At 33.1% G+C, this 26,837-nt stretch overlaps 2 protein-coding genes across 20 annotated transcripts in view; both read right to left on the bottom strand.

The window, feature by feature from the left end:
• Nucleotides 1-3,485: 3,485 nt before the first annotated feature.
• On the bottom strand, nt 3,486-4,942 carry Vps20 (vacuolar protein sorting 20). The gene is made up of 4 exons (XM_003691307.4): nt 4,734-4,942; nt 4,546-4,655; nt 4,057-4,463; nt 3,486-3,969 (listed from the first exon to the last, which is right to left on the bottom strand). Exons 1-4 carry the CDS (start codon nt 4,797-4,799, stop codon nt 3,923-3,925), a joined length of 630 nt encoding a protein of 209 aa, XP_003691355.1. The 5' UTR covers nt 4,800-4,942; the 3' UTR covers nt 3,486-3,922.
• Nucleotides 4,943-5,361: 419 nt separating this feature from the next.
• Rbp6 (RNA-binding protein 6) overlaps nt 5,362-26,837 on the bottom strand; it is a 748,813-nt gene continuing 727,337 nt past the window's right edge. For 7 of the 19 annotated variants that reach the window (XM_086915311.1, XM_086915304.1, XM_086915306.1 and 4 more), the window contains 4 exons: nt 24,659-24,724; nt 20,112-20,389; nt 18,638-18,702; nt 5,362-17,923 (listed from right to left, as the gene is read on the bottom strand). In XM_086915311.1, the coding sequence (XP_086771437.1) occupies nt 18,661-18,702; nt 20,112-20,389; nt 24,659-24,724 (386 nt within the window). In that variant the 3' untranslated portion in view covers nt 5,362-17,923; nt 18,638-18,660. Of the gene's footprint in view, nt 17,924-18,637; nt 18,703-20,111; nt 20,390-24,658; nt 24,725-25,946; nt 26,059-26,837 lie in introns of all 19 variants that reach the window. The other 12 variants (XM_086915307.1, XM_086915309.1, XM_086915312.1 and 9 more) reach the window with 6 other exon arrangements.

Genomic DNA, 26,837 nt, shown 5'->3' with positions numbered 1-26,837 from the left:
CTTCCTGTAATTTGCCACTAGGATCACATAGTTTGCACGTGAATCATTGATAATTTTGCTGAAATGTTAGTCGATTACAATTATACTCCGTATTTTCCGATCTTCCTGATCTTCGAAGAACGATTTGCCTTCCTCGAAACTTTAGAATTCGCGCAATTTTTATGGTCTTGTGTCATCATTCCGTGCAAATGGAATTTATTTGACGTTGAATATTTTTTTTATCTGTATTTTATGAATATGAAACATTTCTCTTGAACGTTGAATTTTTGGATTAATAGATTTTCGATATGATCGAACAACGTGACGTTCGTATTTAATTTATAATCGTTGCGAAATGTATCTTCGTTGGTAACATTTGTGTATACAAGTTAATTTTTTGCTTGGTTTCCTGGTTTAATGGTACCTTGAAATTTATTTCTTTTTCTCTTCTTTTCTATTTCTGAAGAATGTTAATTTATCGGACAAAAAGATGGAAGATATGTCAAGAAATGATTAATTAAGAAATAGATTATATTATTATGCGAGTGATACATTAATTATTGCATCATATTCTCGACGAAAATATTGAATAATTATAGATGATATCGAATAATGAAAATATCTAATTTTATTTATAATAAAATTACGAATTACCATAGAAGAATTACTAGTTTATTCTACAGATAAATTATTTTAGGGAAAACAGTAATGAAATAATGAAATAATAACTTTTGCGATCAAGTTTACCTTAATTAAAAATTAATCAATGAAATTAAGTAAATGTAAAATTATGAAAATCGCTAATCTAGTTGAGAAAACAAATATTTAAAAGAAATATTTTTACCTATAATGTACAGTACAAAGATCGTGGCAAACCGATTAAAGATTTTTTTTTTAGTTCTCTTCGATAAAAGTTATTGGTTTAATATTTATATCAAGAGATGATAATTAACATTCTAACATTTATACGTTAATGATTAGAAATGTATGCTTAAATACGAGATTAATATATGTTGATAAGTAATATTGATTATTATAATACATGATCGATGGAATTATATTGAGATCGTATCTGAATCTAGAATTTGTGAAATCGTGTTGAAATCGTTTAACGATCGGATATAGAATCATTTCATAGGCGCCATACGATTTGTTAAAACAATTTGTACGTTATCGGCGCTGTAAGCTGGTCTTATCTGGATTCGACAGATCAACTTACATATTCAAGCGATGTTTTCTACCGTACAATCCGTATCATTGGATGTGACAAAGTCGTTGCACGTTGACGTTGTTCGGTACAAGGCACGAGATGCAAATATTATTAAAACTAAAGGTGATCGTCTGTTAAACAAAGAACGGATTCGTGACATGATTAAAAAACACAGCGTTTGGCATATAGTTAAAAAAATATTAAAATATATATTACGTAATATGGAGAATGATATGGATCATTTATAAATAATTTCTTGAGTTAGAATTTTTTTTTAAACTCTTAAACTTTTCTTTTCTTTAAGAGAATAGAATTGTATAATGTCACTGTATAAAGTTGTATCATTTTTGTCGAGAAATTGGAAAGCAAGAATATCAAATAAATTGGAAAAAAATAAACATCTGACATTTCCATTCTATAATTCATTATTTATTTAAATAATAAAAATTAATAGTGTGATAAATTAATTTGAAAGATTAATTTGAAAGAAAGATAATATTATGAGTATTAATTATGAGTGGATTATAGTTTTGTAAAAACTTTACAATACTGATAATATTGTTTTGAATGGATAGAAAAGATTTTTTAATTTATTATATTACAATTTTTTTATTACATAATCAATTGAAAAAATGAAAAACTAAATTATTATTAGTTTATTTTTTTTTATTATTCATATCAGATTTGCACTCTATCTTATTATAAATGATTAATAGTATTATAGATATGATGTAATTTGATGAATTAAATATAAAAGCTTTATTTTTATAATTAATATATTATGTAAAAATTGAAGACGTAAGATTTTTGATCAAATAAAGCAATTCTTAAATGATTGCTATCTATGACATAATTAATACTTGAATTAATATCGAAATGATCGAATAGTTCAATAAATTTTAAAAAATATATTATTAATCTCGAAAACATGTAATAGAAGAAAAAATTTTGATATGTCACATAGATGACCTGCATGATACTTAATGCGCACAGCGAGGAAATGTTTGTCTCTAATTATGTAAATTATTATTATCTAAAAAGAATAAAAGAATAAAGTAGAATAAAATAGAAAAGTACAAGTCAAATTATATTATAATAGGACGTCTTGTATGTAACAAGATTATTTTATAATTTTCTTCTTATAAATTTAAATTAATAAAAATAAAACATTTTCTTATTATAAAATAATAAGATTAAAATAATTAATATAATAAATATAAAAATTTATTAATTTTAATCTTCAAATGTATGATAAGATTGATAAATTTAATAGATAACTATCGATTATATTATATTTAAAATTAAAAATATGAAATAAATATATGTAAAGTTTTTCGAAGACAAGAAAGTATATTTAAAAATTTCTTGATAATTATCTTATCAGTCTTTGAATAATTTATACTAATTCGTCACGTGTGACCTTCTATTTATATGTATACTTTAAAATATATAGTATAGAATAATAATTATAATAGATAAAATAATAGAGCGAAGTTGTTTTGTCATTTAATTTTAAAACATTTAATGTAGGAAATATATTCAATTCAATGAATTTGATAAAAAAAAAAAAACAAGAAAAAAAAATGATCAAATTTTATATAAAAATAATCAATTTTATATATCTGTGACATATATATATAAAAATAAATGTATATATATATATATTTACATCATATAACAATTAGTTTAAATAGATATCATGAATTTTATTTTTAATCAGTTAGTTTAAATGAGAATCGTCTCCTGAGCATGTAACAAGAAGAGCGAATACTAAGAAAAAGATAGAGATAGGATAAAAATTTGGAAATTAGCGCCATCTCTAGAGTGCCGCAAATGAAACTCATGTAAACAAGGAAAATAAATAAAAGAAGAAAGACAGAGAGAGAGCAAACTTGATCATTGGCGCCATCTCTTGAGTATTGTAAGAATTAAAAATTAGCACCATCTTTTGGCTAAAAATATTTGACACTCAAGAGATGGCGCTAGTTTCTTAAACTATCTCTATTTCTATTCAATTATTTGTTTTCCTTATTTATATTTATTTCATTTATGGCACTCTAGAGATGGCGTTGATTCCTAAAATTTCATGTTATGTCTGTTCTACTATTTATTCTGTTTATATTTGTTCTTAATATATGATCATGAATGAAGATAAACATATTTCAGTAATAATTTTTTTAAAATTACGAAGTCCTAATCTTTAATATAAAAAATATGTTTTTAATAGTCAGATAATTTAAATAATAAGAAACTTAAGAAATAATTAATTATTAATATATTAATTTTTAGATTTGAATTTAATCATATTGTAAATAAACTATTTATTAAACAGTTTTAATTCTTTGCAGTTTTTATATAACTACACAAGAAAGACCTATAATAAAGTAAAAAGATAACATTACAAAATAGTACAAATATAATTAAAATTTTGAAACATATATGACATGTAATTTATAAAAGAGATACCATGTATTCATTGTATCGAAATTTTCATCTGCTGTATTAAAATCACACGTACACACATTATAATAGTAATGATAGTTTTTAGTACTTAAAGAACACCTTGCTAATAAAATGTAACTTCCATTCCCTTAATTACACTCTTTGACTGACAACTATTTACGCAGAGCCTTATATTCAATGTACTGTACATATATACAGAGATCTCTGCGCAATGTGTCAATGCAATAAAATACTGATAATTATATAAGTGATAATATAATTTACCACTTTTTATGCTTCCAGAGCAATAGCTTCTTGTGTTTTTTCTTTTCTCCGTTCTGGAATGTAATAAAAAGCAAATATAAAAATTGAATATGTTTATATGTAGAGGATAATAATTTTGGTAGCGGAAAAAGAAATTTTACCTTCTTTCTTTTCTGGTAATTCTTTGGGTACTTCTGGTAATATCATATCCTCTGTTACTTCTGGTGCCTTTTCTTCGACTTCTGCTGCTAACAAAACATCAAGTTCTGCTTCAATTTCAGTCTCATCATTTTCAGTAAGTTCTCCTGATAATATATCATCAATTTCCTTTTGTTTTTCAATGCCTTCTCTAGTTTCATCCATGATTTTTTCAATTTCATCAATAGACAATAAATCATGTAGTTTCTTCAATGCAGCATTGCCTACTTTTAAGCCATCTACAACTTTTAATTCTACTTGTGCAAATTCTAAATCGTGTACCATGTGTTCGAGATTTTCTAGTTGTCCATCAGTCTTTGATAATATTTGTTCTTGGAACTTCTTTTTTCGTAAAAGAAGTAAAGCTCGTCTAAAAAATTTGTATTGTATTTAATAAAATTATAAAATCATTACACCAAATATAAATATAAATACAAAAATTTGATATTAACTCTTTCTGCTTGTTTTGTATAAGTTTTTTTGCAAGTAATCGTTCTTTCTCAAGATTTTGCTCAATTCTTCGTTGATATTGTTTGATTTTATCTCTAGTTTGTTTTAATTGCTGTAAAAAGATTTAAGATCTTTTAATTTATATCGAAAATAAAAACAGTTGAGGTTAGAAAATTTATGAAACACATACTAAAATAGCCTTATCTTGTTCCGTGACACGACTTGGTGGTTTTTTCTTTGCAAAAAAAATACCCATTTCGATTTAAATGATGGACAACGTTATTAATTAAATTGTCATATGGTACTCGGAAGAAAACTCATGTCACATTTGACGTATCACTTGAAACCACAGTGATAACCAAATGTACCATGGTTGACGCCATATTTAATCGATTTATCGATAGTTCTCGATTAAACAAAATACAAATATAAATATTGCAAGAAAATATTATTTTCATTATATTATTATATTATTGAAAAAAGAGTTTTTCTTATTATGGAATTTAGCAATAAAAATAAGAGTTTAGTTTAGCAAAGAATTCAATTAATAAATAATAAATTAATTTCTTATTTTTTCTTATTTTAATGTATTTATTTATTTTAATGTATTATTTTTAAATAAAGAAGTAAAATGATTATTTAATTCTAATATGATTAATTAAATAATAAATATACCATATATTATATTTTTAACTAACATTCAAGAAAAAATATAAATCTCTAAAATAGGAAAATTGTAATCAATGTAAAGTAAAATAATTTAAAATAATGATAAGATATAAAAATAGAAACAAGGAAAGAGAAAAACAACAAAGACATTGGATTGAATTGAACAATGTCCATTATATTATATATTTTATTCCCACATACACACGGCACGTTGTGAACCTTTTCTTAAATATTAATAATATTATTATAATAATAATAATAATCATCATCATCATCATCATCCTCGTTATCATCGCAATGATAATAATTTTAATAATAATAAGTAAACAATAATAAACATAATAATGTGAATTCATGAGATATATTTATATTTATGTATATATATTTATAATAAATCATATAGTAATAATCATCGTATTATAATATATATTTATATGTACAGAGGGGTACAATATTGTTATTCTTTATTAGTTTAATATTTATAATCGCAATATTATATTTATTTTTTGTCTGTATACATACACAATGAATTAGATTATCGGCCCTTTCTTATGCCGCATATCTGCGGCGGATAAATTCTCTCACTTTCTATCTTTTGTTCACTATTTTGTCTCGCTTTTGTTTTTTTAATTTTTAAATTTTTTTGCATCTTTTTGTTATTCTTTTAGGTTTAAATTTTTAAGGACCGTAATTTCGCCCTTCGACGGCACATCTGTCCCTACGCTCGAATATATTCGCGGAAGAAAAGAGCCGCGATTTTCGTATTTTTTTTCTTCTCTTTCCCTTTCACTTTTTTTTTTTTATTTTATCATCTTTTCTTATTTTTTATTTATTCCTTCAACGAGAAAGGCGTCGTCGAGTAAATTCGAGCTATCCCGAATACGCAATCGACTATACATTTCTCTGAACGCGATCTCAATATAATCCGTGATCGTTTTGCTTTATCTTACAAAACATCCATTATAGTCTGGCCGCTTTTGGATAGAGAGTCGCGCGTTGTTCGTTCATATCGTGAAAAATGTATCGATGATTTCAAATCATGAATAATTCGAACAAATTTTACGTAAAAGGCAAACGTTCCTTATTTGTTTGCTTCTATTTTTATCTTTTTTTCACTTTTCTTCTTCATTTATCCTTATTTCTTTTTCTCGTTTCTTTTATTTTAATTTTTAATTTCTTTTTTTTTCCGCGTTCGCGATCAACGAACACACAAAGAAACGCGCGGCTCTTTCGCCAGCAGCGCACCTTTCATAAATATTCTGTACAACGTTATAATTATTATAAATCATCATTATATCTTATATAGAACCTTACCGTTATGTCATTATTATCGGTAGTGTAAAATTGAAACTTTTACGTACTTATATAGATTAGACATTACACGTCTGCGCGGCGATGCACGCCTGCAGCCCGTACTGCTTTTTTTTGCTTTTTAGTTTATAATAATTATTTTATTTACCATTTTCTTTTAATCTGCTCTTTTTAAATCGATACATAATCGTATAATTTTTAGTATGTCGCTATACGTATTGTAATCGTTTACGATTAGTAAGAATATGTAAAATCGGTATTTCGTCTTAGTTCTTGGCTTTATTATTATTATTTATTTATTTATTTTTTTTTTCATTTTTTTTTCTTTTTGCTCGTTTAATTCAATAAATCTCATTAAGCATCCACATAATTGTTTGATATACATGGAATTAAAAGTGGCTTATTTATTGCTTGTTATATTGCAAGTTTTCTCATTGCAAGCTGTACCATACCGCCGAGCTTCCGTTCGTTCTTTCATGCTATTCATCAAATCCGCCTTTTTTTTTTTTTTTTGCTTGTATTTTCTCGCGAGGCGTCGTAAAAAATATTTTTAAAAACCTTTGCTCCGTTCCCTTTTTGTCTATTTGCGTTTTTCATTTTTTTTTTAAACAAAATCGCAATTATTATTATTATTTATTATTTTTTTTTTTTTTTAATGGTTCTCTAATTCGACAATGTGAACGACGAGACTCTAAGATTCTCCCTGTAATTCATAACATGCCGTGTACACAGAAAACACTCGGTGTTCCTCGGTTGTTTCACGCGACAACGAAAATACATATCACAAAAGTAAGGACAACGACGAACGGGATAAAAGCGAGTGTCTTGAAATTCTCGTGAACTCATTTTTTTTTTGTTCGCTTCTCACACATGCACACAACGATCACGATGCAGTTCCTTTATTACTATTATTATTATTATTTTTTTTTTGTTTTGTTTTGTTTAAAACGTTTCGATCTCGTCGAAAAAAATCGACAAAAAATTGTTTCTCAGACTTCTTGTATTTTTTCGTTCGTTTGAATCTTTTTTTTTTTCACCTTTTTTTTTTTTTTTTTTTCATTTTTCTTTTATCTTACGGAAGAAATGAATGAAATTATTGTGCTCGTATTTTATTCGGTTGTGTTCGAGGTATACGTTTACGTGACCTGTTCGTATTTTTGCATCGCGAAGGAAATTAACGAGGAAGGTATATAGTGAGACAATTCACGAAGTTAATACAGTTATTATTACAGCATTAATGATCGATCGATTCAGCCGATAGAAGCGAAAGAAGGGAAGATATTTGCAAGTCCGAGAAAATTGGTGATACGATACAGCGTTTACAAAACAATTTTTAGATCTCGTAGATCAACACGATATGCAAATTGAAAAACAAGCAATAAATACGTACATACGTGCTTCTCGAATCTAACGAAATATACATATATATATATATATTTTTATTTTCTCGTTCACCGGCCACGACCATTACAAAAAATCTCGAACATTCGACATCTCGAAGATAATTGTCGCATTATCTTGATTATCACCGTTCGAAGAAAATGAGCATCTAATAGAAGCATCTATAACAATTTCTTTGCTTGACCGATTCGAGCACACTCGTTATCACAGTGAATCAGACCGAAGAGCGAGTAGGAGGAACGAACAGGATATAGTGGCCGTCATTTCACAAACGGGATACCGATCGTTTGTGGTAAAACTGGAACATGGATGACATAATAATAAGATAAACGAAGAACGTCACGAGTAGTAGTAGTAAGGGGTGCAATCGTATTATAAATCGACATCTCGGTCGATTTTCAATAATATTGAAAATTTATCGGTATTGGATAAATGGAATACTCGCTCCGTAATCGATTCGATTCGGTCATGGAAAAGTATATTCATTAAAATGAAACGTATCTTAGATACTCGTTAAGATTAGCCTTTCGTTTATATGGAAAGAAAGAAATACGATTGTAAAAATTTGCAAAAATTGCTGAATATTTTTTTTTTCTTTTCTTTTCTTTAAAATGTACGAGAATTGGATATCGATCAAGTTTATATCGTTCAACCTTATTCGACCTTATTCCAGCGAGATTTAAAGCATAGAACCAGCTAAATAAGTTGGCCGATTGAGTAATTTGATATCGAAAATGACGTATAACGATGAGTGTCGAATAAAAAAAGGAAAAAATACGATACTCTTTTGGTGTTACTATACGATGGTTAGCAAAACTTCATCGAAGCTCGTGGCTGTTTATATCCTTGTTCTGCACGCAGGAAGAATATTAACAGATTACGTGTAAACTGCTCATCCGAACGTGTGCACGTGTAATTACATGATTATATACTTAATCGTAATATTTTATGCTTTACGTGCGCGTATATATATATATATATGTATATATATGTATATATATATACATATATATATATATACATATACATATATATCATATGGGGTTATGTTCACATTTCATTAAATCGCGACTCGAAAAAATCGCCTCGACATCTTTGTTTAATTGTTTAATTAAAAACTGGCTTGTAACACGGATCATGAAATTGATATCTCTTATCGAGTAATCTGCGAGTAAATCTATCTTTTTTTTTTTTATCTAAATTCTGGAACAGAATATAATGTTGGCCGGACGATTTCTCCAAGTCGCGTCTCTCCTCGATAGAAACTCGAAGTAAACGAAATGATCGGCTCAAAGACGAATGTATTCGTATATAACAGAGTGGATTATTGCAAATAGAAAATTATAACGGGTCGCATATTACAATAGCACTACCCGATTCTTTTATAATAATCGAACAACGATAGTGATAATTATTATTACAATACAATAAGATAATACAAGTCAACAAGGGGAGAAAAAAAAAAAAAAGAAAAAAGAAAAAAAAGAAAAAGAAGAAAAGAAATGTGATATCGGTATTAATAATAATAATGTTAATAATAATAATAATAATAATAATAATAATAATAATTATAATTATAATAAACGAGCTCTCTTGGCTCTCACGTGTTCCCGTGACGCGCGAATAAAAATAACATCCTATTTAGGATCCTTTAGCCTATGTCTTTGGCTGCGACGTTCCACTTAGAAAAAACACCGATCGAACACCGCGATCCCGATCGATCGATTATAATTACAACTGACTTGACCAAGTGATTCGATCGATCGAATCGTGTACTCGCCGGAGCGTTTCCCTCTGTCCGCCATATTTTTTTTTTTTATTTTTACCAAATACGCGACTCGAACAGGCTTAAAAATCGAAATCGGAAATCGAGGAATATACGAACAAGGTTTCCAAGAGAGAGGGATAAGTCAGTCAGCAGAGAAACGCTCGGATAAATATGTATATGTATATCGTGTCAGGTCGCAGCAACGATCTTGTCAATATACGCACGAAAACGTTGTTTCGAAAATTGTCTATCTATCTACGGACTTCTGCGAGTTCGATTTTTTTTTCCCATTCACTCTTACTTTCTCTCTCTCTCTCTTTCGCTCTTTCTCACGCTCTCTCCCTCTTTCTCTCTCTTCCTTTCTCTCCCTTTTCTCACTCCACACCCAGTCATATAGCGCGCACAGCGACGGGGGTTGTTTTTTTATTTCTTTTTTATTTTTTTTTTTATTCTTTTATTCCTCGAGGAATCGTGGTAACGTGTTCCTCTTCCACGTAACACAAGATAAAACGCTTTGTCATCTGTCGCCGTCAGCTTTCATCTGAGGAAATCAAAAACGGAAATGCGCAGATTCGTGTCGCACAGCGAAAAAGTACGCTAAACTAGCCGTTCTAGGAAACATATCAGCAGTCAAGAAATAGAGGGTGCGTAGAAAGTGATCGAAGGATCGATATCGACGAATCCGTGAGACGAAGTAAAACTTTTTCTTCTTTTTTTTTTGTTTTTTGTTTTTTGTTTTTTTTTTTTTTTGGTTTTTATATTATATATCTCTTAATCGTTTCACTTTTGTTTTTATGCTTGGTGTATGCTTGTATTACCGGTGTAATTTTATTTGCGTGTGGTATAGTTTACAATTGGACGAGATTATTCAAAGTGTATAATAAGTGTATCTCCCTGTTATGTAAATTTGTATCGAAGATCGTATTGTTCTCGTTGTATCGCAGAAAAATTTGTGTGTAATTGAAAATGTCTATATGGATGTATATGCGTGTGTGTATGTATGTATATGTATCGTGTATAGAACAATTGTACGGATTAGAAAGTGATACAATTAAAAAGAACGTTCGTTAAAATCTAAAATTTGAATCGTTTTGGGCCACTCTATTCGTCCGCTTCCAAATACGGAACAGTTAATATGTTTTATCACTAAATACAGACTGAACGTGAAACATTATCTCAAAATGATGAACGATTCATTTATGCGCGAACAACTATTGCTGTTGGGTAAAGCGCAAACAGACTGAACTTTCTACGTAAACATTAGTGAACCATGTTGCGTTCAAGCCCGCGTACTATATTTCCTAATAGTTGTATAATCATTCTCATACAACATGGTCCATTAATTGCAAAACGGTTTAAATACGCTTGATTATGTCGAATTTGCTCGCAGTGGCGTCTTCGTTAAATTATTACTCGATATTGCTGTTATTCTCTACGAAATATCGTATGATCTAATTTCGCGATTACTTTAACTTTTGTTTAACGCGAGGTGGTCGAAGTTGAAAAAACGATATTTAAAAAAATATAAACACGAAAACGAGATATATATTAATTAACAAAAATTGTCTTGCATCTCGTGTGGAAATAAAATGATAAAATAAGATATCCCTTTATATGCTTTGTTACACATTCTGTAGAAAAACAATAATTTTCAATAATAATGATAGTTATTAACGATATATAACATGTACAATGGAAACATCACTTATAACCTCTACTTGCACTCGAGTGCCGATAAGACTTAAATATTATAAAGTGATTTTGCTATTATAATTCATTGCACCCATTTTCAATATATCATTGTATACGTGTGTTTGCGCATACCTATCGCAACGAAGATATTTGTCAGTCGTGTGCTTCTGATTTCCAAGTTCACTATTCAATCACGGAATGACAATAATCGATTATTCACTTGATTAACATCTTCCTCGCACTCTCTTTACAATACATTTTTCCATTCTCCTACCCTCTTCTCGCGCTGTGTATATTATTTATATTTATATTTATATTTTTTTCGATTATCGTTAATTATTACTTATTATTTATACGCGTGTATATTTATATTTATATATTTATATATATACGTGTTGGTGTTTGTATGTGTATCTATCATACGTGTACAATGTAGAAGTGTCCGTGTGAGCGTGTTAATTGCGCGACGAGTGATCGAGCTCGGTCGATGAGCATCATGATGACTTCTGATCTTTTACATCGCCATCATGCCCTACTCTTTCCTTCCAACCTTTTTCACTTTTCACAGAAAAATTCGACAGAAAAAATCTCCGTCTCGTTAAAAAAAAAAAAAAAAAAAAAAAAGAAAGAGTATTGCAAAACAAGAGAAGACTGGACTGCATCGCACAACGAGCTCGCCTCCCTCGTATTTCTTTTCATTTTTCTTTATCCTCCTATTCTTTTTTTTCGCATCTTTCTTTGCATCTAACTCCCAACCCCTGCCCTAACCTCGCCCACCCCTTTTGCACCCCCGCTCGGCTCTCCTCCGATCATCGGTGATGATAATCGAAAAATTGTTCAGTATAATGTATATTAGCTTTTAAAACATCAATAACTATATATATATACAAATGCATAAAACAATGTCTCAATATATCTGTTCATCTTCCATAATCCTCATATTTTTTATTTTGTCTGTTTGTCGCCTTAATCAGTTATCATATATATATAGTCATAATATATTTCTTGCCTTTCTTAATCGTTCAATATATGTATATTTATATATTTATATATATATTTATATTTATATTTATATATATATTTATATATATACTAAATGTAGATATAGACGTAATATTTCAATATTAATGTATTTCATATTTATAAATATAAACGCGTAGAGACTGTACTTCACATATATATTTTGTTTGCTCTTGTTTCGCTTTTGTTTTCATCTCCTACGCTTGTCTTCTCTATTTTACGTCTCGCGACATTCTTATCTTCTCTTTTACGTTTTCTCTTTATTCTCTTTCGCATATTAATTTGCTTGTATATCGATCGCATTTTTGTTTGTTCTTTGCTCTAATTAATAATTGATCGTAGATCTCTCTTTCGAATATGTATATATTTATATATTTATATATAATTCTCTTTTTAGAGGATTTTCTCGTTGAAAGTTGCCCAGGTTCCTGCCAATATATTTGATTCACTCAATAAAAGAAAGATTTCAAGACGTATAAAAATGAGTAAAGACTAAAATTATGTTTAAAATAAATTTAAAAATTCTAAAATACTTATAACAATCAAAAATAATAACAATTATCACATTCCTCCATGATATATGACGTAATAAAATTGTATACGCGAAAATTGTATACTTAAACGAACGAATTAGTATTAATTATAAAAGTTCAAAAGCGTAATAAATGATCATTCCCAGGAACCTAAAATCCTTTCGACACGCCTTTCATCCTAACTGCGAAAAGTTACAACTTGTACATTTAATTATGACTGTCTTCTGTGGATGCTCTCTACGTTTTCTCATTTTTGCCCATCTGTCTACGATCTTGCGTGCCGCCCTCCCTAAAATCTATATACGAATCTCATTATATTTTTTTACGTTCTTTGAGCTGATGCTTATGTTCTGATGTATTTTATTTCTTTTCTTTTTTTTCTTTATCTTGCCACGCTTTTTCTCCGCTCGACGTCCAATTCTCCGTCTAACTAACGACACTTAGCAATGTATGAAGCGCCCGATACGTCTATTTAACGCTCGTTTATTTGTCTATCACTAACCAATGTATCGAAAGAATAATGGCAACAGAAAATGTTTGTTAAATAATGGCCATTGAATGCACATTTGTCCTCGTGTTTTCCATCCGATTATGTCGCGTTTCATTCATAAAACTCGCTTAATCTCCTACAACTTTAGAAAGCAAAGCTTGCTAAGATCGAAAAATAAAAAGTGGGAATAGTACGTCGTCGATGAAACGCTCGTTTCTTGCACTCGTTTGAAAGCAGCATCGCCCTGTCTATATAATATACAATCCAACAAAATAATCCAATTTTGTCTATTATTTTCGAAACGTGTACCTCTATATTTTTTTATATTGCACGTTTTACCTTAGTTCTTTTGATTAAACGATTATTATTTGCATGGATATCTCAACCGATTTGATCTGATATCTTTACCTTTATTGTTTTACACGCGTTTAACGTTAATCTTGGGGCGTAACGAAGCAGCTACCATTTTGTTTCGCTTGCAAGAAATCAGCATTTACAGCGTTGAAGATACGCAACCGCAGTTCGTCTCATCGTACGTTTCTTTTTACAATTTTGTCCCTCATCATCTTCTTTTTTTTCTTCTTTGAGAACGAGCGAGGATCACCCGTCACGCGTCACCAACTTAAGAATGAATATAAGTTTATCCGCGATATAGTTTACTCGTGTATATTACTATTATTATTATTATTATTATTATTATTATTATTATTAGTTTATTTTTTTTTTTTTCGTTCATTATTTGCCATTTTTATCCTTTATGGTCATGACGAAGTATTGCTAACGTTCGTAAGAATTGACTCGTTTGTTTATTCGTTCTTCTTCTTCTTTTTTCTTTTTTTTTCTTTCCTTTGTTTGAATTTTTTTTCTCATCGTGCGCACGCACACCCGCGCACAGGAAAACAAAATGGCCGCCGTTCGACGTGACACGCGTCCCACAATTTAAAATCATTCTTATTTTTCAATTCTTTTTTCTTTTTTTTTCTTCTTCTTTTTGTTTTTACCCTGTTGTTGAATACAATAATAACCGTACCTAGAATTGTCGCACGTATATCCGTCATTTCGTAATAATTATAATTATAATAATCGCTCGTTGACTCTCGCTTGGCGAATTCAATAATAGCAATAATAATATCGTACGAAAACAATTTTTATCAGCAAAATATATATCAACAAAAAAACTCGAATTATACAATCCGCGGAATGAGTTTATGCACGTCGACGGTTTATTTTTTTGTTTCTTCCTTCCTTTTTTTCAATCTCTCCCCTTCAGAAGCAGGGAGATTCGAGCGTCGCGATGCCCTTCAAGCCCTCTGAACCCTTTCTCGAAGATATAAGGTTTTACACAATATACACGTGCGCCGAAAAAACGAAACGAATAAAATTATACCTCCCTGTTTCCCGTATGATATTACACAATATTTTAACCTAGACCAATTACGAATAATCGAATGGAGTATCCCCGTTCGCGCCCTTTGTCCATTTGATTAGCGAAATGTTTTTTTTTTTTTTAAGCGCGAAAAAACGCAAGAATCTTTTGATGTCAAAGTTATTCCCTGATTAAGGCTACCATACGCGATTATTGTTCTCTCACGTTCAACGCCACGTTAGCTCGCATAAATTTTACAATTTCTCCTTTTCTCTTTTTTCCTCCTCCTCCTCCTCCTTCTCCTTCTTCTTTTTTTTAATTCGCAAATGGCATTTTCAGATGACCGTGTTCCTCAATCTTAAAGATTTAATGACTCTCTCTTTCTCTCGCTCGCACACACGTATCATCACGTTCTCTCTCACTCTTTCTCGCACACAGGGGTATATAGAAGACGCACAATCTCGCTTCGTCTCGAAATTATCATCGTTATCGCACGCGTTACTCTTAATTTCCGCTTTTACTCACGCATTTTGACGATTCGCGATATCTCGCCGTTAACTAACGCTCTGTACATATACGGACGCACGGTATAATGACTGAATACACGCGTATGTTTGCATAATATATATTTACTTTGTTCTCTTCTTAGCGCATCTTGCCTCGCGTAACTTGATGGTTGCGTATGGTTCTTCCTGTTGTTGCGTAGCTGCGTGTATTTGTATTAATATATATTTATTTTTTTTTATATAGGCGTGTGGTTTTATAATTTGTTTAAAAAGCCGCGTATGAAAGCGTATATTAATATTGTGTTTCGGATTGTGTGTATGTGTGTATGTATATATGTGTGTGTGTAATGCGTGTATACAGATTGAACGTAAGAGTGTCTGTATGGTTTATTATGTATGTTCACAGTGAGCTTGTGTGAAATGCGTGCCGTCGAACATTGCTCGTGTTTCCATAGCTGGCTTTCATCCATAGGGTCATGCATAGCTGCCATTATGGTAAATCAATGGTACAATAATTCGCGCGCGTGTAATATGTATGTATGGGCCGAGGTTAATGTAACTAATCGATTGGACAGCTACACAATAGCCTGTGAAATTCACCGGTCATCGGTTTTCGCCACTAGATAGGATACAGATTTTGAACGATGCAACGTTCGGAGGCCTGGCGTCCTTTTACATAGATCTCGCGACCCTGTATGTATGTTTAATGTACTCTCTCACTTCTTTCTTCTCTGTGGAATAGTGATTCTTCGTGATGATCATCTTCTCCCCTTATCGATACGCATCTTAAAAGCAGTATTCACTTTTCGTCTTTCTCCCTATTGTTTCTTTTTTTCTCTATCTCTCTCTCTCTCTCTCTCTTTTCGCTACTATAACTTACATAAAGCCTCGCGAGTTCCAATCCGTCGATCTTGGCTCGAGGGCCCCCGCGTTTTCTCTTCTTTTTTTTTTTTTTTTTTTTTTTTCTTTTCCTTTCATCCCTCGCACGATAAGCAATGCAAACAGCGTCACGTCATCCGTGTAACACGCGTGCCTACGTCTATGTACGCAACCTCCCTCTCCTTGCTCTTTCCATGCTTTATTCGTCCTCTTTTCTCCCTCGTTGCACACCCGGGAAAAGGAAAAAAGTGCTTCAACGACGGGACGCGAGAGAGAAGTGCCATTCCGGCATTCAGTCGGCAAAGAGCACGCTGAGAAGTGGCGGACACGCGCGCGCAAGAAACAAAGGAAAAGGGCGAAGCCCACTCTTGGCCTGCCTAGCGCCCTCGTCGTCTCGTCTCCCAAATCTCCCTTCCGGCCCGACACTACCCTTCAAACATTCGTGTCGGGTGCTCCTCCTTGACGTCGACTCAAAATTTCTTGTACATTTCTTTTTTATTTTATTTTATTTTATTTTAATTTTATTTATTTATTTTTTTTTTTTTTGCTTCTCTCTTTTTCTCTTTCTCTTTCTCTCGCTCTCTCTCTCTCTCTTTCTCTCTCTCTCTCTTCATTCCGCCGCTACTTGTCTAGAAAAAAAAATTCGAAAGCCCAACAGAGAGACGACGGGTTCTCTTCCCGGGTGCGAACGGAGTTACGCGTAAATGTATATAATAATTATATTTTTTTATTATTTATATTTATATTTATATTTGTATTTATATTTATATTTATATTTGTATTTTTGTATTTATATTTATATTTATATTTATATATTTATATATATATGTATAACGCGCACGGCTACGCGCGCGAGCTTACACGACGCACAGCTTTCCATCCTTCTTTCTCCATTTTGTTATAATCAATTAGAATCGCCATAGTGTTATACAATAATAACCAGTAATTATAATAATATTTTCGTATGTAAGTTGGTATTCTTCCGCGACTTTATCGTCTGCCTTAAATACTAAGGATCCATACGTTATCGTCTAATATTTATCAATTATTTATATATATATATATATTTATATATATTCATATATTTATATATATAATATTTATATATTCTAGACTTAGTCGCTTAATTATTTAGCAATTAATAATATTAATTTAATTCATTATTATTAATATATTATTCTTTATTAATGTCGGAGAACGGGCATTGTTACGCAGTTTCGGCCAAATCTACCATTACGCAGTATCTGCCCTTTACGTTTTCCTTATTATTTATCCGCTTGTCTTTTCCTCTACCATGTTGCTTCTCTCTCGCAAACTTTCTGGACGTGTATCGCGATTTATAAATTCTATATTTTTTTTTTTTCGTATTTTTATCTTTTCAATGATTTTTAATTTATTTTTTATTTTTTTTTATTTTTTTTTTTTTTTTACATTTCTTAGTTTACTTGATTTTTTTTTTCTAATATCTTCAATTTTGATTCTCTTCCTTTCTTCTCCGCTGGGAAATCACGATTATTTTCGTTCGATCGTTGCAATCGATCGATCATGTTTACAAAATCGAAAAGCCTCCTTTTGTTGGAAATCGTTATTCTTCTACCTAAATCGCGATTCTTCGTTTTATTGCTCATGATGGTACGCGTCCTCTTCCGTCCAGAGATCATTCATCATGGTGAATTTTTCCAAGGCATTTACACCGCTCATTGTACCGTCAGTCGACCGTGCTGCGCTCTGCCCTCTCGTCCATCCTAACGGAAAAGAAAATCACGATTTGTTAGCGATAAATTGCGGCACATAAACGACGAACACGCTATGCGTGATTCGTCAGGTTAGAAGCCATGATTTTTGTGAAATCAGCGCAAGCGGATCGTGTTACTGTTGAAGTAAAGTTTAAAGTGAATGGTAAGAAATGAAATCTAAAAAAAAAAATAAGATACTTTCGTCGAAAATTACGTTGATAGTATTATTATTCAATCGTATTATTCAAATTTTAAGAAATAATCACGAAAGTATCTTAAGCATTCAAATTCTATTATTTGTATTATTATTTAAATTATTATTATAATTATTCGATATGATACACTAAGTCGAAATTTATGATTAATTATTTAAGGAAACATAGTGTTTTGGTTATATTAATTTTTAGTGATCGTGTTTGCGTTTGCTACAAAAGAATGAAAGTATTTCGTTACCGTATTCGTACGATAATGCGCTAAATGCGAAAAAAAAGACAATAGGAAATATTATCATCTTTTGATCATTGCTAATTGAATTAATCGTTTAATGAAAGTTACGATGAAATTTCTTATAATCACATTTTGCGGAAATTTAAGTTCAATACTATTAATATTTTATTATCATCTGATTATTTAGCCAAATTATAAAATTTGTTTATTATCACGAGGCATGAAACACTTAAGAAGATAATTTAAAAGCTAATGCAAGAGAACGTGTGTACGTACCTGTTATTAGGTCTTAACAAGGCTCAATGGTAGCCATTAGTGAACGCCGCTGGTATTAGAGGACCCTAAAATACGAAGAAAATATTTAGTGAGGTTCACGCGTCATATTTTCAAGAAAATTTATTAATTTATCCATTTTATTATTTTATATAAAGATTATATACTATATAAAAATTTATATTAAGTTGCAAAAATTTTTTAACTACGTGCAATTGCAATACTGGATCCTGGAAGGTTGCATCGTACGATTTAAAGAATTTATTCTAAAAAGAGAAAATAAAAAAAAAAGAAATTGAAGATAAAAAAAATGGAATGGAATGAAAACTTTAAATACTGGCAAATTGAAAAGCTCAGCAATCTGAATCTGGTTTGCAATCGAAGCTATAGCAACGTAAGTTGAAAAACTTTAACAAAAAAAAAAAAAAAGGGAAAACAAAACTTGCACCGTACTCTCGAATCTCTCGACTTTTTTTTGTTTTTTATCTTGTTTGAATATCTCGACTAAAGTACGTTAAATAGATAAAAGGAGTATCACAGACAAGTTTAATAATTCGATGCTGTTAGTACGGTTAGCTGTTGAAAAAGTTTTTAGTTCAATCAGAGACTATCGGTGAAAAGTTTAATTAAAATCTATTCACACCTTTCTAACGCGGAAATAAAAGAACGTGTTAAATGAATATTAATTAAACAAAGCGTTTAGCTAGAATAGAAATGGAAAATGTATAAGAAAATTTCAGTAACCGACTTTTTTCTTTTTTATTTTTTAATTTTGATCATTTGAAATATAATTATAATGAAATTTTTCTTTATAAACCATTATTATCGAATTTTAAATTTTATGTGAGAAATATCACGATTTTTTAAATCGTTATCGAATAATTTTTGGAGTCAAGGAGTAATAAACCAACGATTTACAATCAAATCGAACCAAATTTAATTTCCTTTAAAATCTACATGAACCAAATAATTATTCTAAACCAAATAAAATTTTCTTCATTATCATCTCGCTTCTCCATTCATTGCAAAATTAAACCTTCCATCCACCAACCTCTTCAACTTCCCCTATTAACACCTAAATCCATTAACACGTACTTCCAAAGATCCAAATGATCACGTAGATGGAGTAATCAAAAACTTCCGAAAAATATTGCAAATTAAACAGGTACAGATGCCAAGTAGTACAAATCCATCACTCACACAGGCGTCCAAACGTACGCCTCTCCAAAATCCGCAAATATCGAATCAATCCAATCTCTTCATCCCTTCATTTTCTTTCCCGAGTTTTCTTCCCCCGCAATCGAATTTTCAAACTCTACCCCCCTCGATTCGTTCTTAAAGAAGAAAAAATTCATATACCACGTGGCATCGAGGACCATTCGAGCGAGCGTCACCCCTTTTTATCAAATTACGGATACACCCATCGTGGATTACCCTGAGGGGGTGGGCGTGAAAGGAGGTCGTAGAATGGACTTACGGGACTGTAGTTGAGCGGGGCACGAGACACGGCGATCGCAGGGAACGCGGTCGTAGGGGGTTGCGGACTAGCTGCGGCCTGGACGTAGCTGGCGACTGCTGAGTCCGCGGCTGCGGCTGCTGCTGCGGCTGCGGCGCTTGAACTATACATGTCGATGGGGCCCGGCGAGTTGGCCGCAGGAAATGACCGGCCCTGTGGCCCACCATGTCCACCGGCCGCGTGCGGCGACGCCGGCGGAAATCCGGCCTGCGCTGCGGCCGCCTGGTAGTTGTTCATCACTGCAACGAACGCGCCCCGTCACTTTTTAACACATTCTCTATGCGTTGCCACCGCAGGCAGTGTCCTCGTATCGCGATAAACGAATTGCTCGCATGTTTTCTCGGTGTGTTGTTTCTTTTTGAAGAGGAATGTATCGTTTGTTTGTTTTTTCTTTCTTTTTTTTTTTTAGAAGTTCGCTTCAGGGTTTGCATTGTGTATATATATATGTATTGTGTTTAATAGTCCATCGCGAGGTTACTTTTTACACTAAGACTGAGAAGAACAATCGGATTTGTAAGTTCGATGGCTGACTTGAAGATAAGTAGTTATGAGCACCGATTAATGTGAGCATGTCAAGTGTTATAATTGTATTGTTAATCGAGTGTCAAAGGAGTATTTTTAAGATGACACATTCATATACGTATTGAAATGTTAAAATTTTTTGCGCACGTTCGTGGCAAAAGAAAAATTAATAAAACACGAAGAAAAGAGAACAGAATAATTTGAAAAAATTTATTTAACATCGTGTTACTTACTCATACACGATATTTCAATTCCTAATTAATATAAAATTCCATACATAAAAATACGTTTTTTATGTATAATATCCAGAAGTTAGCCATCAAACGAAACGAAAATTTCAATTCAAACGCGAATATTCCGATTGCTTTTAACTATTCAAATAATTGATGCATCATCATACGTTATACACCTTTGTTGAGAGAATTTTAAATGGCATGCTAGAAAGATAAACACGTTGATTATTCATGAGTGAGCTAACAACTAGCTAAATTCTTTTTTCCAACGATTCTTTCGAATATTACTTATATCTATACTAAAACATTTATCGAAAAACTAATTCGTCTCTCGAACATCACTTAACAAACACGTTTCACGACATCAGCAACCGAGTCACGCAAAGATTATCTTGTATCTTGTACATGTGCACATACATCCCGTAGCGCAAGAAGCACGTCAATTAGAAAGCGACACGTCGTTCGTGTAAAAATAAATTCGTATCCTTTACACGGAACAAAGAAAAAAACAAATAAAACAGAAATATACCGCGTATACGTTTTCTCATTACATCGGTGAAGGGAGACGAATTGGTAATAGACAACGAATAAAACACTGTGAAAACGAGTAAAACATTGTATATACACACACACACACACACAAAAAGATATACATATACAGAGAGAAAGAATGGTACATCGACGTCGAGCCATTGGCGGAGACAAATAATCGTGACACACGTAAAACGTGGAAGAAGCAAATAAAAGGAGACATTCAATAAGCGGATTACAAGACAGCTTTGCGCGTAATGGAACAACAGAAAACCGCTAGGATACGATACAGCGTGCACGTCACGAGGGGACAAGGAACGAAATAGCGCGAGACGGTAACGGCGAGACCAGCACGACGGGCGAGTATCTCATTTGAGCACGTGCTTTTTAGCTTTAAAGTGACTCGGATGCTCATAACGTCGCGCATTTCCTTGTCGAGAGGAACGATTTCGCTTCTGACTACCCGTGTCGGATTGCATCGTATCTCGCGTGTTACACATCTCCCAGCGTTGACGTTAGTTCGGTTACGGTTGGAAATAGAACATGCTATAAAACGAGAAGTAATAGAAGAGAACGAGAGAGAAAGAGAGTGAGAGAAGAAGAAGGAAGCACGAACATTTTTACGTTCGTTTTCGCATTTTGCATTCGGCGATATATAAAGAGGGAACAAAGAGTGATCGATTCGCGGAAATAATAACCACTCGAGAGGCGAATACGAAATTGGTGCAGCGATACCAATAAGCAAAAATTGTGATTAGCGCTTAATTAATTAAGAAGTGCAACGATCCGTTCGAATCTCTCGAAATAACGAGGGGAACGTAGGGGGATCACCGATGTATTCGTGATCTCGATTTTTACGGGTCATTTTATCAGGCATGTGTACACGTGTTCTCTTTTCTATTAATACATATCCGCCGTCCGATGGATCAAAGCATATATTCTTTGGAATTACAGAGAACAAAGCGAGGAATTTTTCCATCCACGCTTAAGAAGCTGTGCTTTAACTTTGAACTGGACGCGTATCAGAAACGTGAAAAATAGAGTCTTCTTTTTCGACAAAAGGGAATGATCCGCAATGCTGCGATACTCTTTTCAGATGCGCACGGGTTATGTGCATGGAAGTTTCCAATGGGTTTTCAGCGACCATCATCCTCGAACGAGATAAAGAATTAGCCATTCGATTCGATTTCTCCATAAAAGTCCGTACAATAGCGACGATTTTCGTCGAGGAAGAGAAAGAATAGGGGGAAGAAGAATCGTTACGAGATTGCAGAACGTAGCTACGACACCGGGGACTAAGTGTAGGTCGAAGATAACGAAAAGATTCCGTCGTCGAATGGGGAGGGTGGAAGAGGAACGTAAAGAATTCGAAACTCGCCGAAGGAAGGAGAGGGGGTGGCGGTGGTGGGCGGAGTATGACAAACCGAAAGCGCTCGATGTACAATCTAAAACTCCATTCAGCTTTTAAACTCTTGACAATGGCGGCCGGTTACAAAGTTTTCTGCCGGTGGCCGGATTCGCCGATGCGGAGTGGTGGTGCGGGTGGCGAGGGTGAGGGTGAGTCGAGCGCGATTCAAAAGTTTGATTTATTTGAGAGGAGATTGCGGACGGCACAGAGGCGGGGTAGGCGGATCAGGCCAGATTCTGCAACCGACGAGAGAGAGAGAGAGAGAGAGAGAGAGGGGGGAAGAGAATAAAAAAATAAAAGGGTTGAAGTCGGTGTATTTCGCTGCCGGCATCCAGCCGCCCTACATGTGTGACACTTTTCAGAATTCCGCGCTACCTTTTCTTCCCCGTTGTCTGGATTGCTTCTACCCCCCTCGCGCCACTCGCGAGCTAAGAAGAAAGTCCTTTCACAACGGTGTGTCGTGAAAAGCGCTCTGAACCGTGGCTCTCTTTCTTTCTTTCTTTCTTTCTTTTTAGAGAAATTAGCACGGATTCTTGGAAAAGGAATTTCAAAAGCATCGCGACGGAATTTTTCTTTGCTCGGTTAAAGGGAAGAGGAGATTTTCCTTATAAAACGTATACAGGATTTATTTTATTTGTATTCCACGAAATGATTGGTTATTTAATGGAAGATACTGCTACTTCGAAAACGATCCACGTTTGTATTTTTAATTTTCCTTCCCTATTTTTAGATCTTCCATTAAACGTTCACGCGTCAGTTTCAGCGAAAAGTCGATAAATTTGGAATAAATAATCTTTTCATAAATCATAAACAACGTACAAAAAGATATAATATATATCTATAAGATCGAAAAACGAGGAACAATTCATCCATAATAAATTCGAGAAATCGAGCATATCCCCTCTCGCGCATTATCTCGTGTGTCCACGCACCGATCGAAGAATCAGAGCGTATAGTATCCTCAAACGGGGGAATCGCTCGACCACGGTAATCATATTCACGTTTAACCTTTGGGAAGTTTCGCGAATAGGGATCCACCGGTTTCGAGCACGTTCAAAGTATACGAAGGAGCTGGAGAGAGCAGCCTTGCAATTTGCCATTACGATGTAATGCAAAGCTTGTTTCTGTCAAAGCTCGAGAATCGAATCACGAAAGAGGATTGAATTACACGAGTTTCACGAGTCCCGTTGCGAACGGTGTCGTAATACCGGATCTTGTCTTACTATATCGTAACGTCTCGATCTAATAATCACGAAGACTTCGTGCTAAGAAGCAAAGCTGCTATCGTCATTATTCAATCTTTACTCTTTTTCCTTCTCTCTCTCTCTCTCTCTCTCTCTCTCTCTTTCCTCTCATTCTCGTTATTGCTCTTTGTAGTGACGCGATAATAAAAAAAGCTATCAACAATCGGAAACCGTGCGTCGTTCCCAGCGAACCTATTGGCCGTGCATTCTGAAATATAATATATGTATACAGAATGAGTCATATTGCACGTCCATTTTGAATAATTTTTTAAATATACGAAAACGTGTCTTATGCAGAAATCAAACAATTGGTTTTGAAACGATTGATTTGTTTAATAAACACGATTTACAAATAATTTTAAATTATTATCGCAAGTTTTTTGTAGAGCAGATTAACGTTAAAAAATTATTCAGAATGGAACAAATTTTATGACTTATCCTGCGTGACAACGCTCATACATGTACGAAACACAGTTGAAATATCCTTTAACGATGCGAGACAAATTAATTAACGAAGCGATACATAAAAGAATCTGAAGCCGAAAAGAAATGGTAAACTTTTAGACGTACCAGAAAGAGCTTGCGTGAGCAAGGGCGTGTTGTTGTTGGGGGTGAGCTGTCCGTTGGTAAGATCCACTGAAACATAAAACTCTGATCACAACTGCTCCGCACTTCAAGTGTATATACGCGATATACGCGCTTTCGCCACTCTCGTTTTATTGCCGCTCGGCAGAGAGTGAGAGAGAGGATAGCAGTATAATAATTGTCCATGGCTGATTAAAGGAAAGAGAGAGAATTTATATATATATATATATAAAAATATATAAAAAAAAAAAGAGAAAAAAATGGGGGAAAAAAATAAAAGAAGTAGAGAAACATCGTGTATGACGCCAAAGTGATGGCCGAAAGGAAAACAAAAGAGACGTGATTTTTCCGTGTGTGTTGCTTTGTCGTTGATCCTCTCTGTACGCCGTGCGATGATCGAGCGAGCACGTTTCTCCTCCTGCGTCGTGACACTTTCGCGATCCCCGGATTATGAACCGTTCTCTCCTTTCTTTTCATTCTTTACCAATGTTGGATCCATTACTATCGTACTTCCAATCCCGAATTGGAAACTTTCAGTTTCGAAAACTCTCTTACGAATCATTGGAAAAAAAAAAAAAAAAGAATTCGTCGTTACAATGGATCGTTTTCAATCATACACAACGACGAAACACTCGTAGCAGGTCGAATCTTCGTTGATGAATCGTATCATTTAGATATCTCTTTATTCAGTTTCGCGTTACGATTTTACCTGAAAGTAAAGTTCTCGAAATATCTGTCTCTATGAGGGCGTCATCGATCCGATTTTGAACACGATTTCACGGATGTTCGCGATCCCTCAGATCTCGTCGAATTGTCGCGATGTTATTTCTCGCTCGCGGGGCCGATCGAGGCGGAAATGTATGAATCGCGATCAATGACGCGGAACAGGAACGCTCTCCATTCCCTGGTGGAACGTTGCCGAACGGAATGGGTGGTGTACCCTTTGGAACAAATAGTGAAACCATCAACGAAGCGTTTTCGTTTCATGGCCGCCGATAAACTGTAACGATAATGATCGATGTTTTGCGAGAACGTGAAATGAAAAGAAGAGAGGAGGAGGTCGAGAGAGAAAAAAAGAGAGAGAGAGAGAGAGTGTGTGAAAGAGAAAGAGTTAAAATTGAAGAGAGAGAGAGAGAGACGTATAGAGAGATGAGCGTGGAAGAGAATCGCGAAGACGAGCGAACAAGAGAGAGACAGAGAAAAAAAGGGAAAGAAGGCGTGTTCTTTTTTGTCTTTCTCTTTTTTTTTTCCACAGTCCAAAGTGAATGTCGACCTCATACATTTCTTCCGGAGCGCAGTCCGTTGGACGTGTTGCATCGGTGTCTCCGTATACGCGCGGCTTGCGTTCTCGCTTCCGGTTCCGTGGTAGTACACTGCCGGCACTCCTGACATTAATAAAGAACAAGAAGAAAGCTGAGAATGTGGGAAGAAAAAAAATAAAAAACGGGGACGATAGGTGTGGCGTGGTGATTAAATAAAAATAATCTTAAAATTCTCGCCGCTGAGATTGCGGTACGAGATAAAAGTGTACGAGAAAAAATAACGCTGGTCGTTCTTTTTTTTTTTTCTTTTTTTCTTTTTTTTTTTCATTTCCAACGAGATACGACGTTTATTCGATTCGATTTAATTGCAGACTAAAACGTGTAAAAAGAAATTTATTGCGTTAAATTTTGATGCGCGTTTATTATTGAATTATAATAAATTTTTTTTGGAACAGTTGTGAACTGAATACGTAATAATAATAAATATTTTCTTGATTGTTTTATTAAATTAATTGCAAGAATATCACGAGAATTAAAGAATTTTTTTAACAATTCTTGATTATTTGACATAAATTTATCATAATCAAATGATTAAATGATACAATCTGTAAAAAATAATCTCTAATTTATTCGTCTCTATACGTTAAATAGTATCAAAAAATATTGTTTAATCCAACAATTCCAACAATTCGAAATTCTCTGCGTAAACCGTAAAATCAATCATTCGAGATAAAAAAGAATAATAAATAATAAGAAAAGTGCAAAAAAGGGAAAATCATAAATTACTTACAAAATCAATAACTGAAAGACAAACAACAAAACCGCAAATAATCGAATTGCATTTCGCGATAAATCCACGCGAAATACGTCATGACGATAACGATTTCGCGTATTAATTACTC

The sequence above is a fragment of the Apis florea genome, unplaced genomic scaffold (genome assembly GCF_048593485.1).
Source record: "Apis florea isolate Af1SG1 unplaced genomic scaffold, ASM4859348v1 contig_3772_pilon, whole genome shotgun sequence".
In the NCBI taxonomy this organism is placed as follows: domain Eukaryota; kingdom Metazoa; phylum Arthropoda; class Insecta; order Hymenoptera; family Apidae; genus Apis; species Apis florea.
This window is presented reverse-complemented; position numbering and strand designations above follow the sequence as displayed.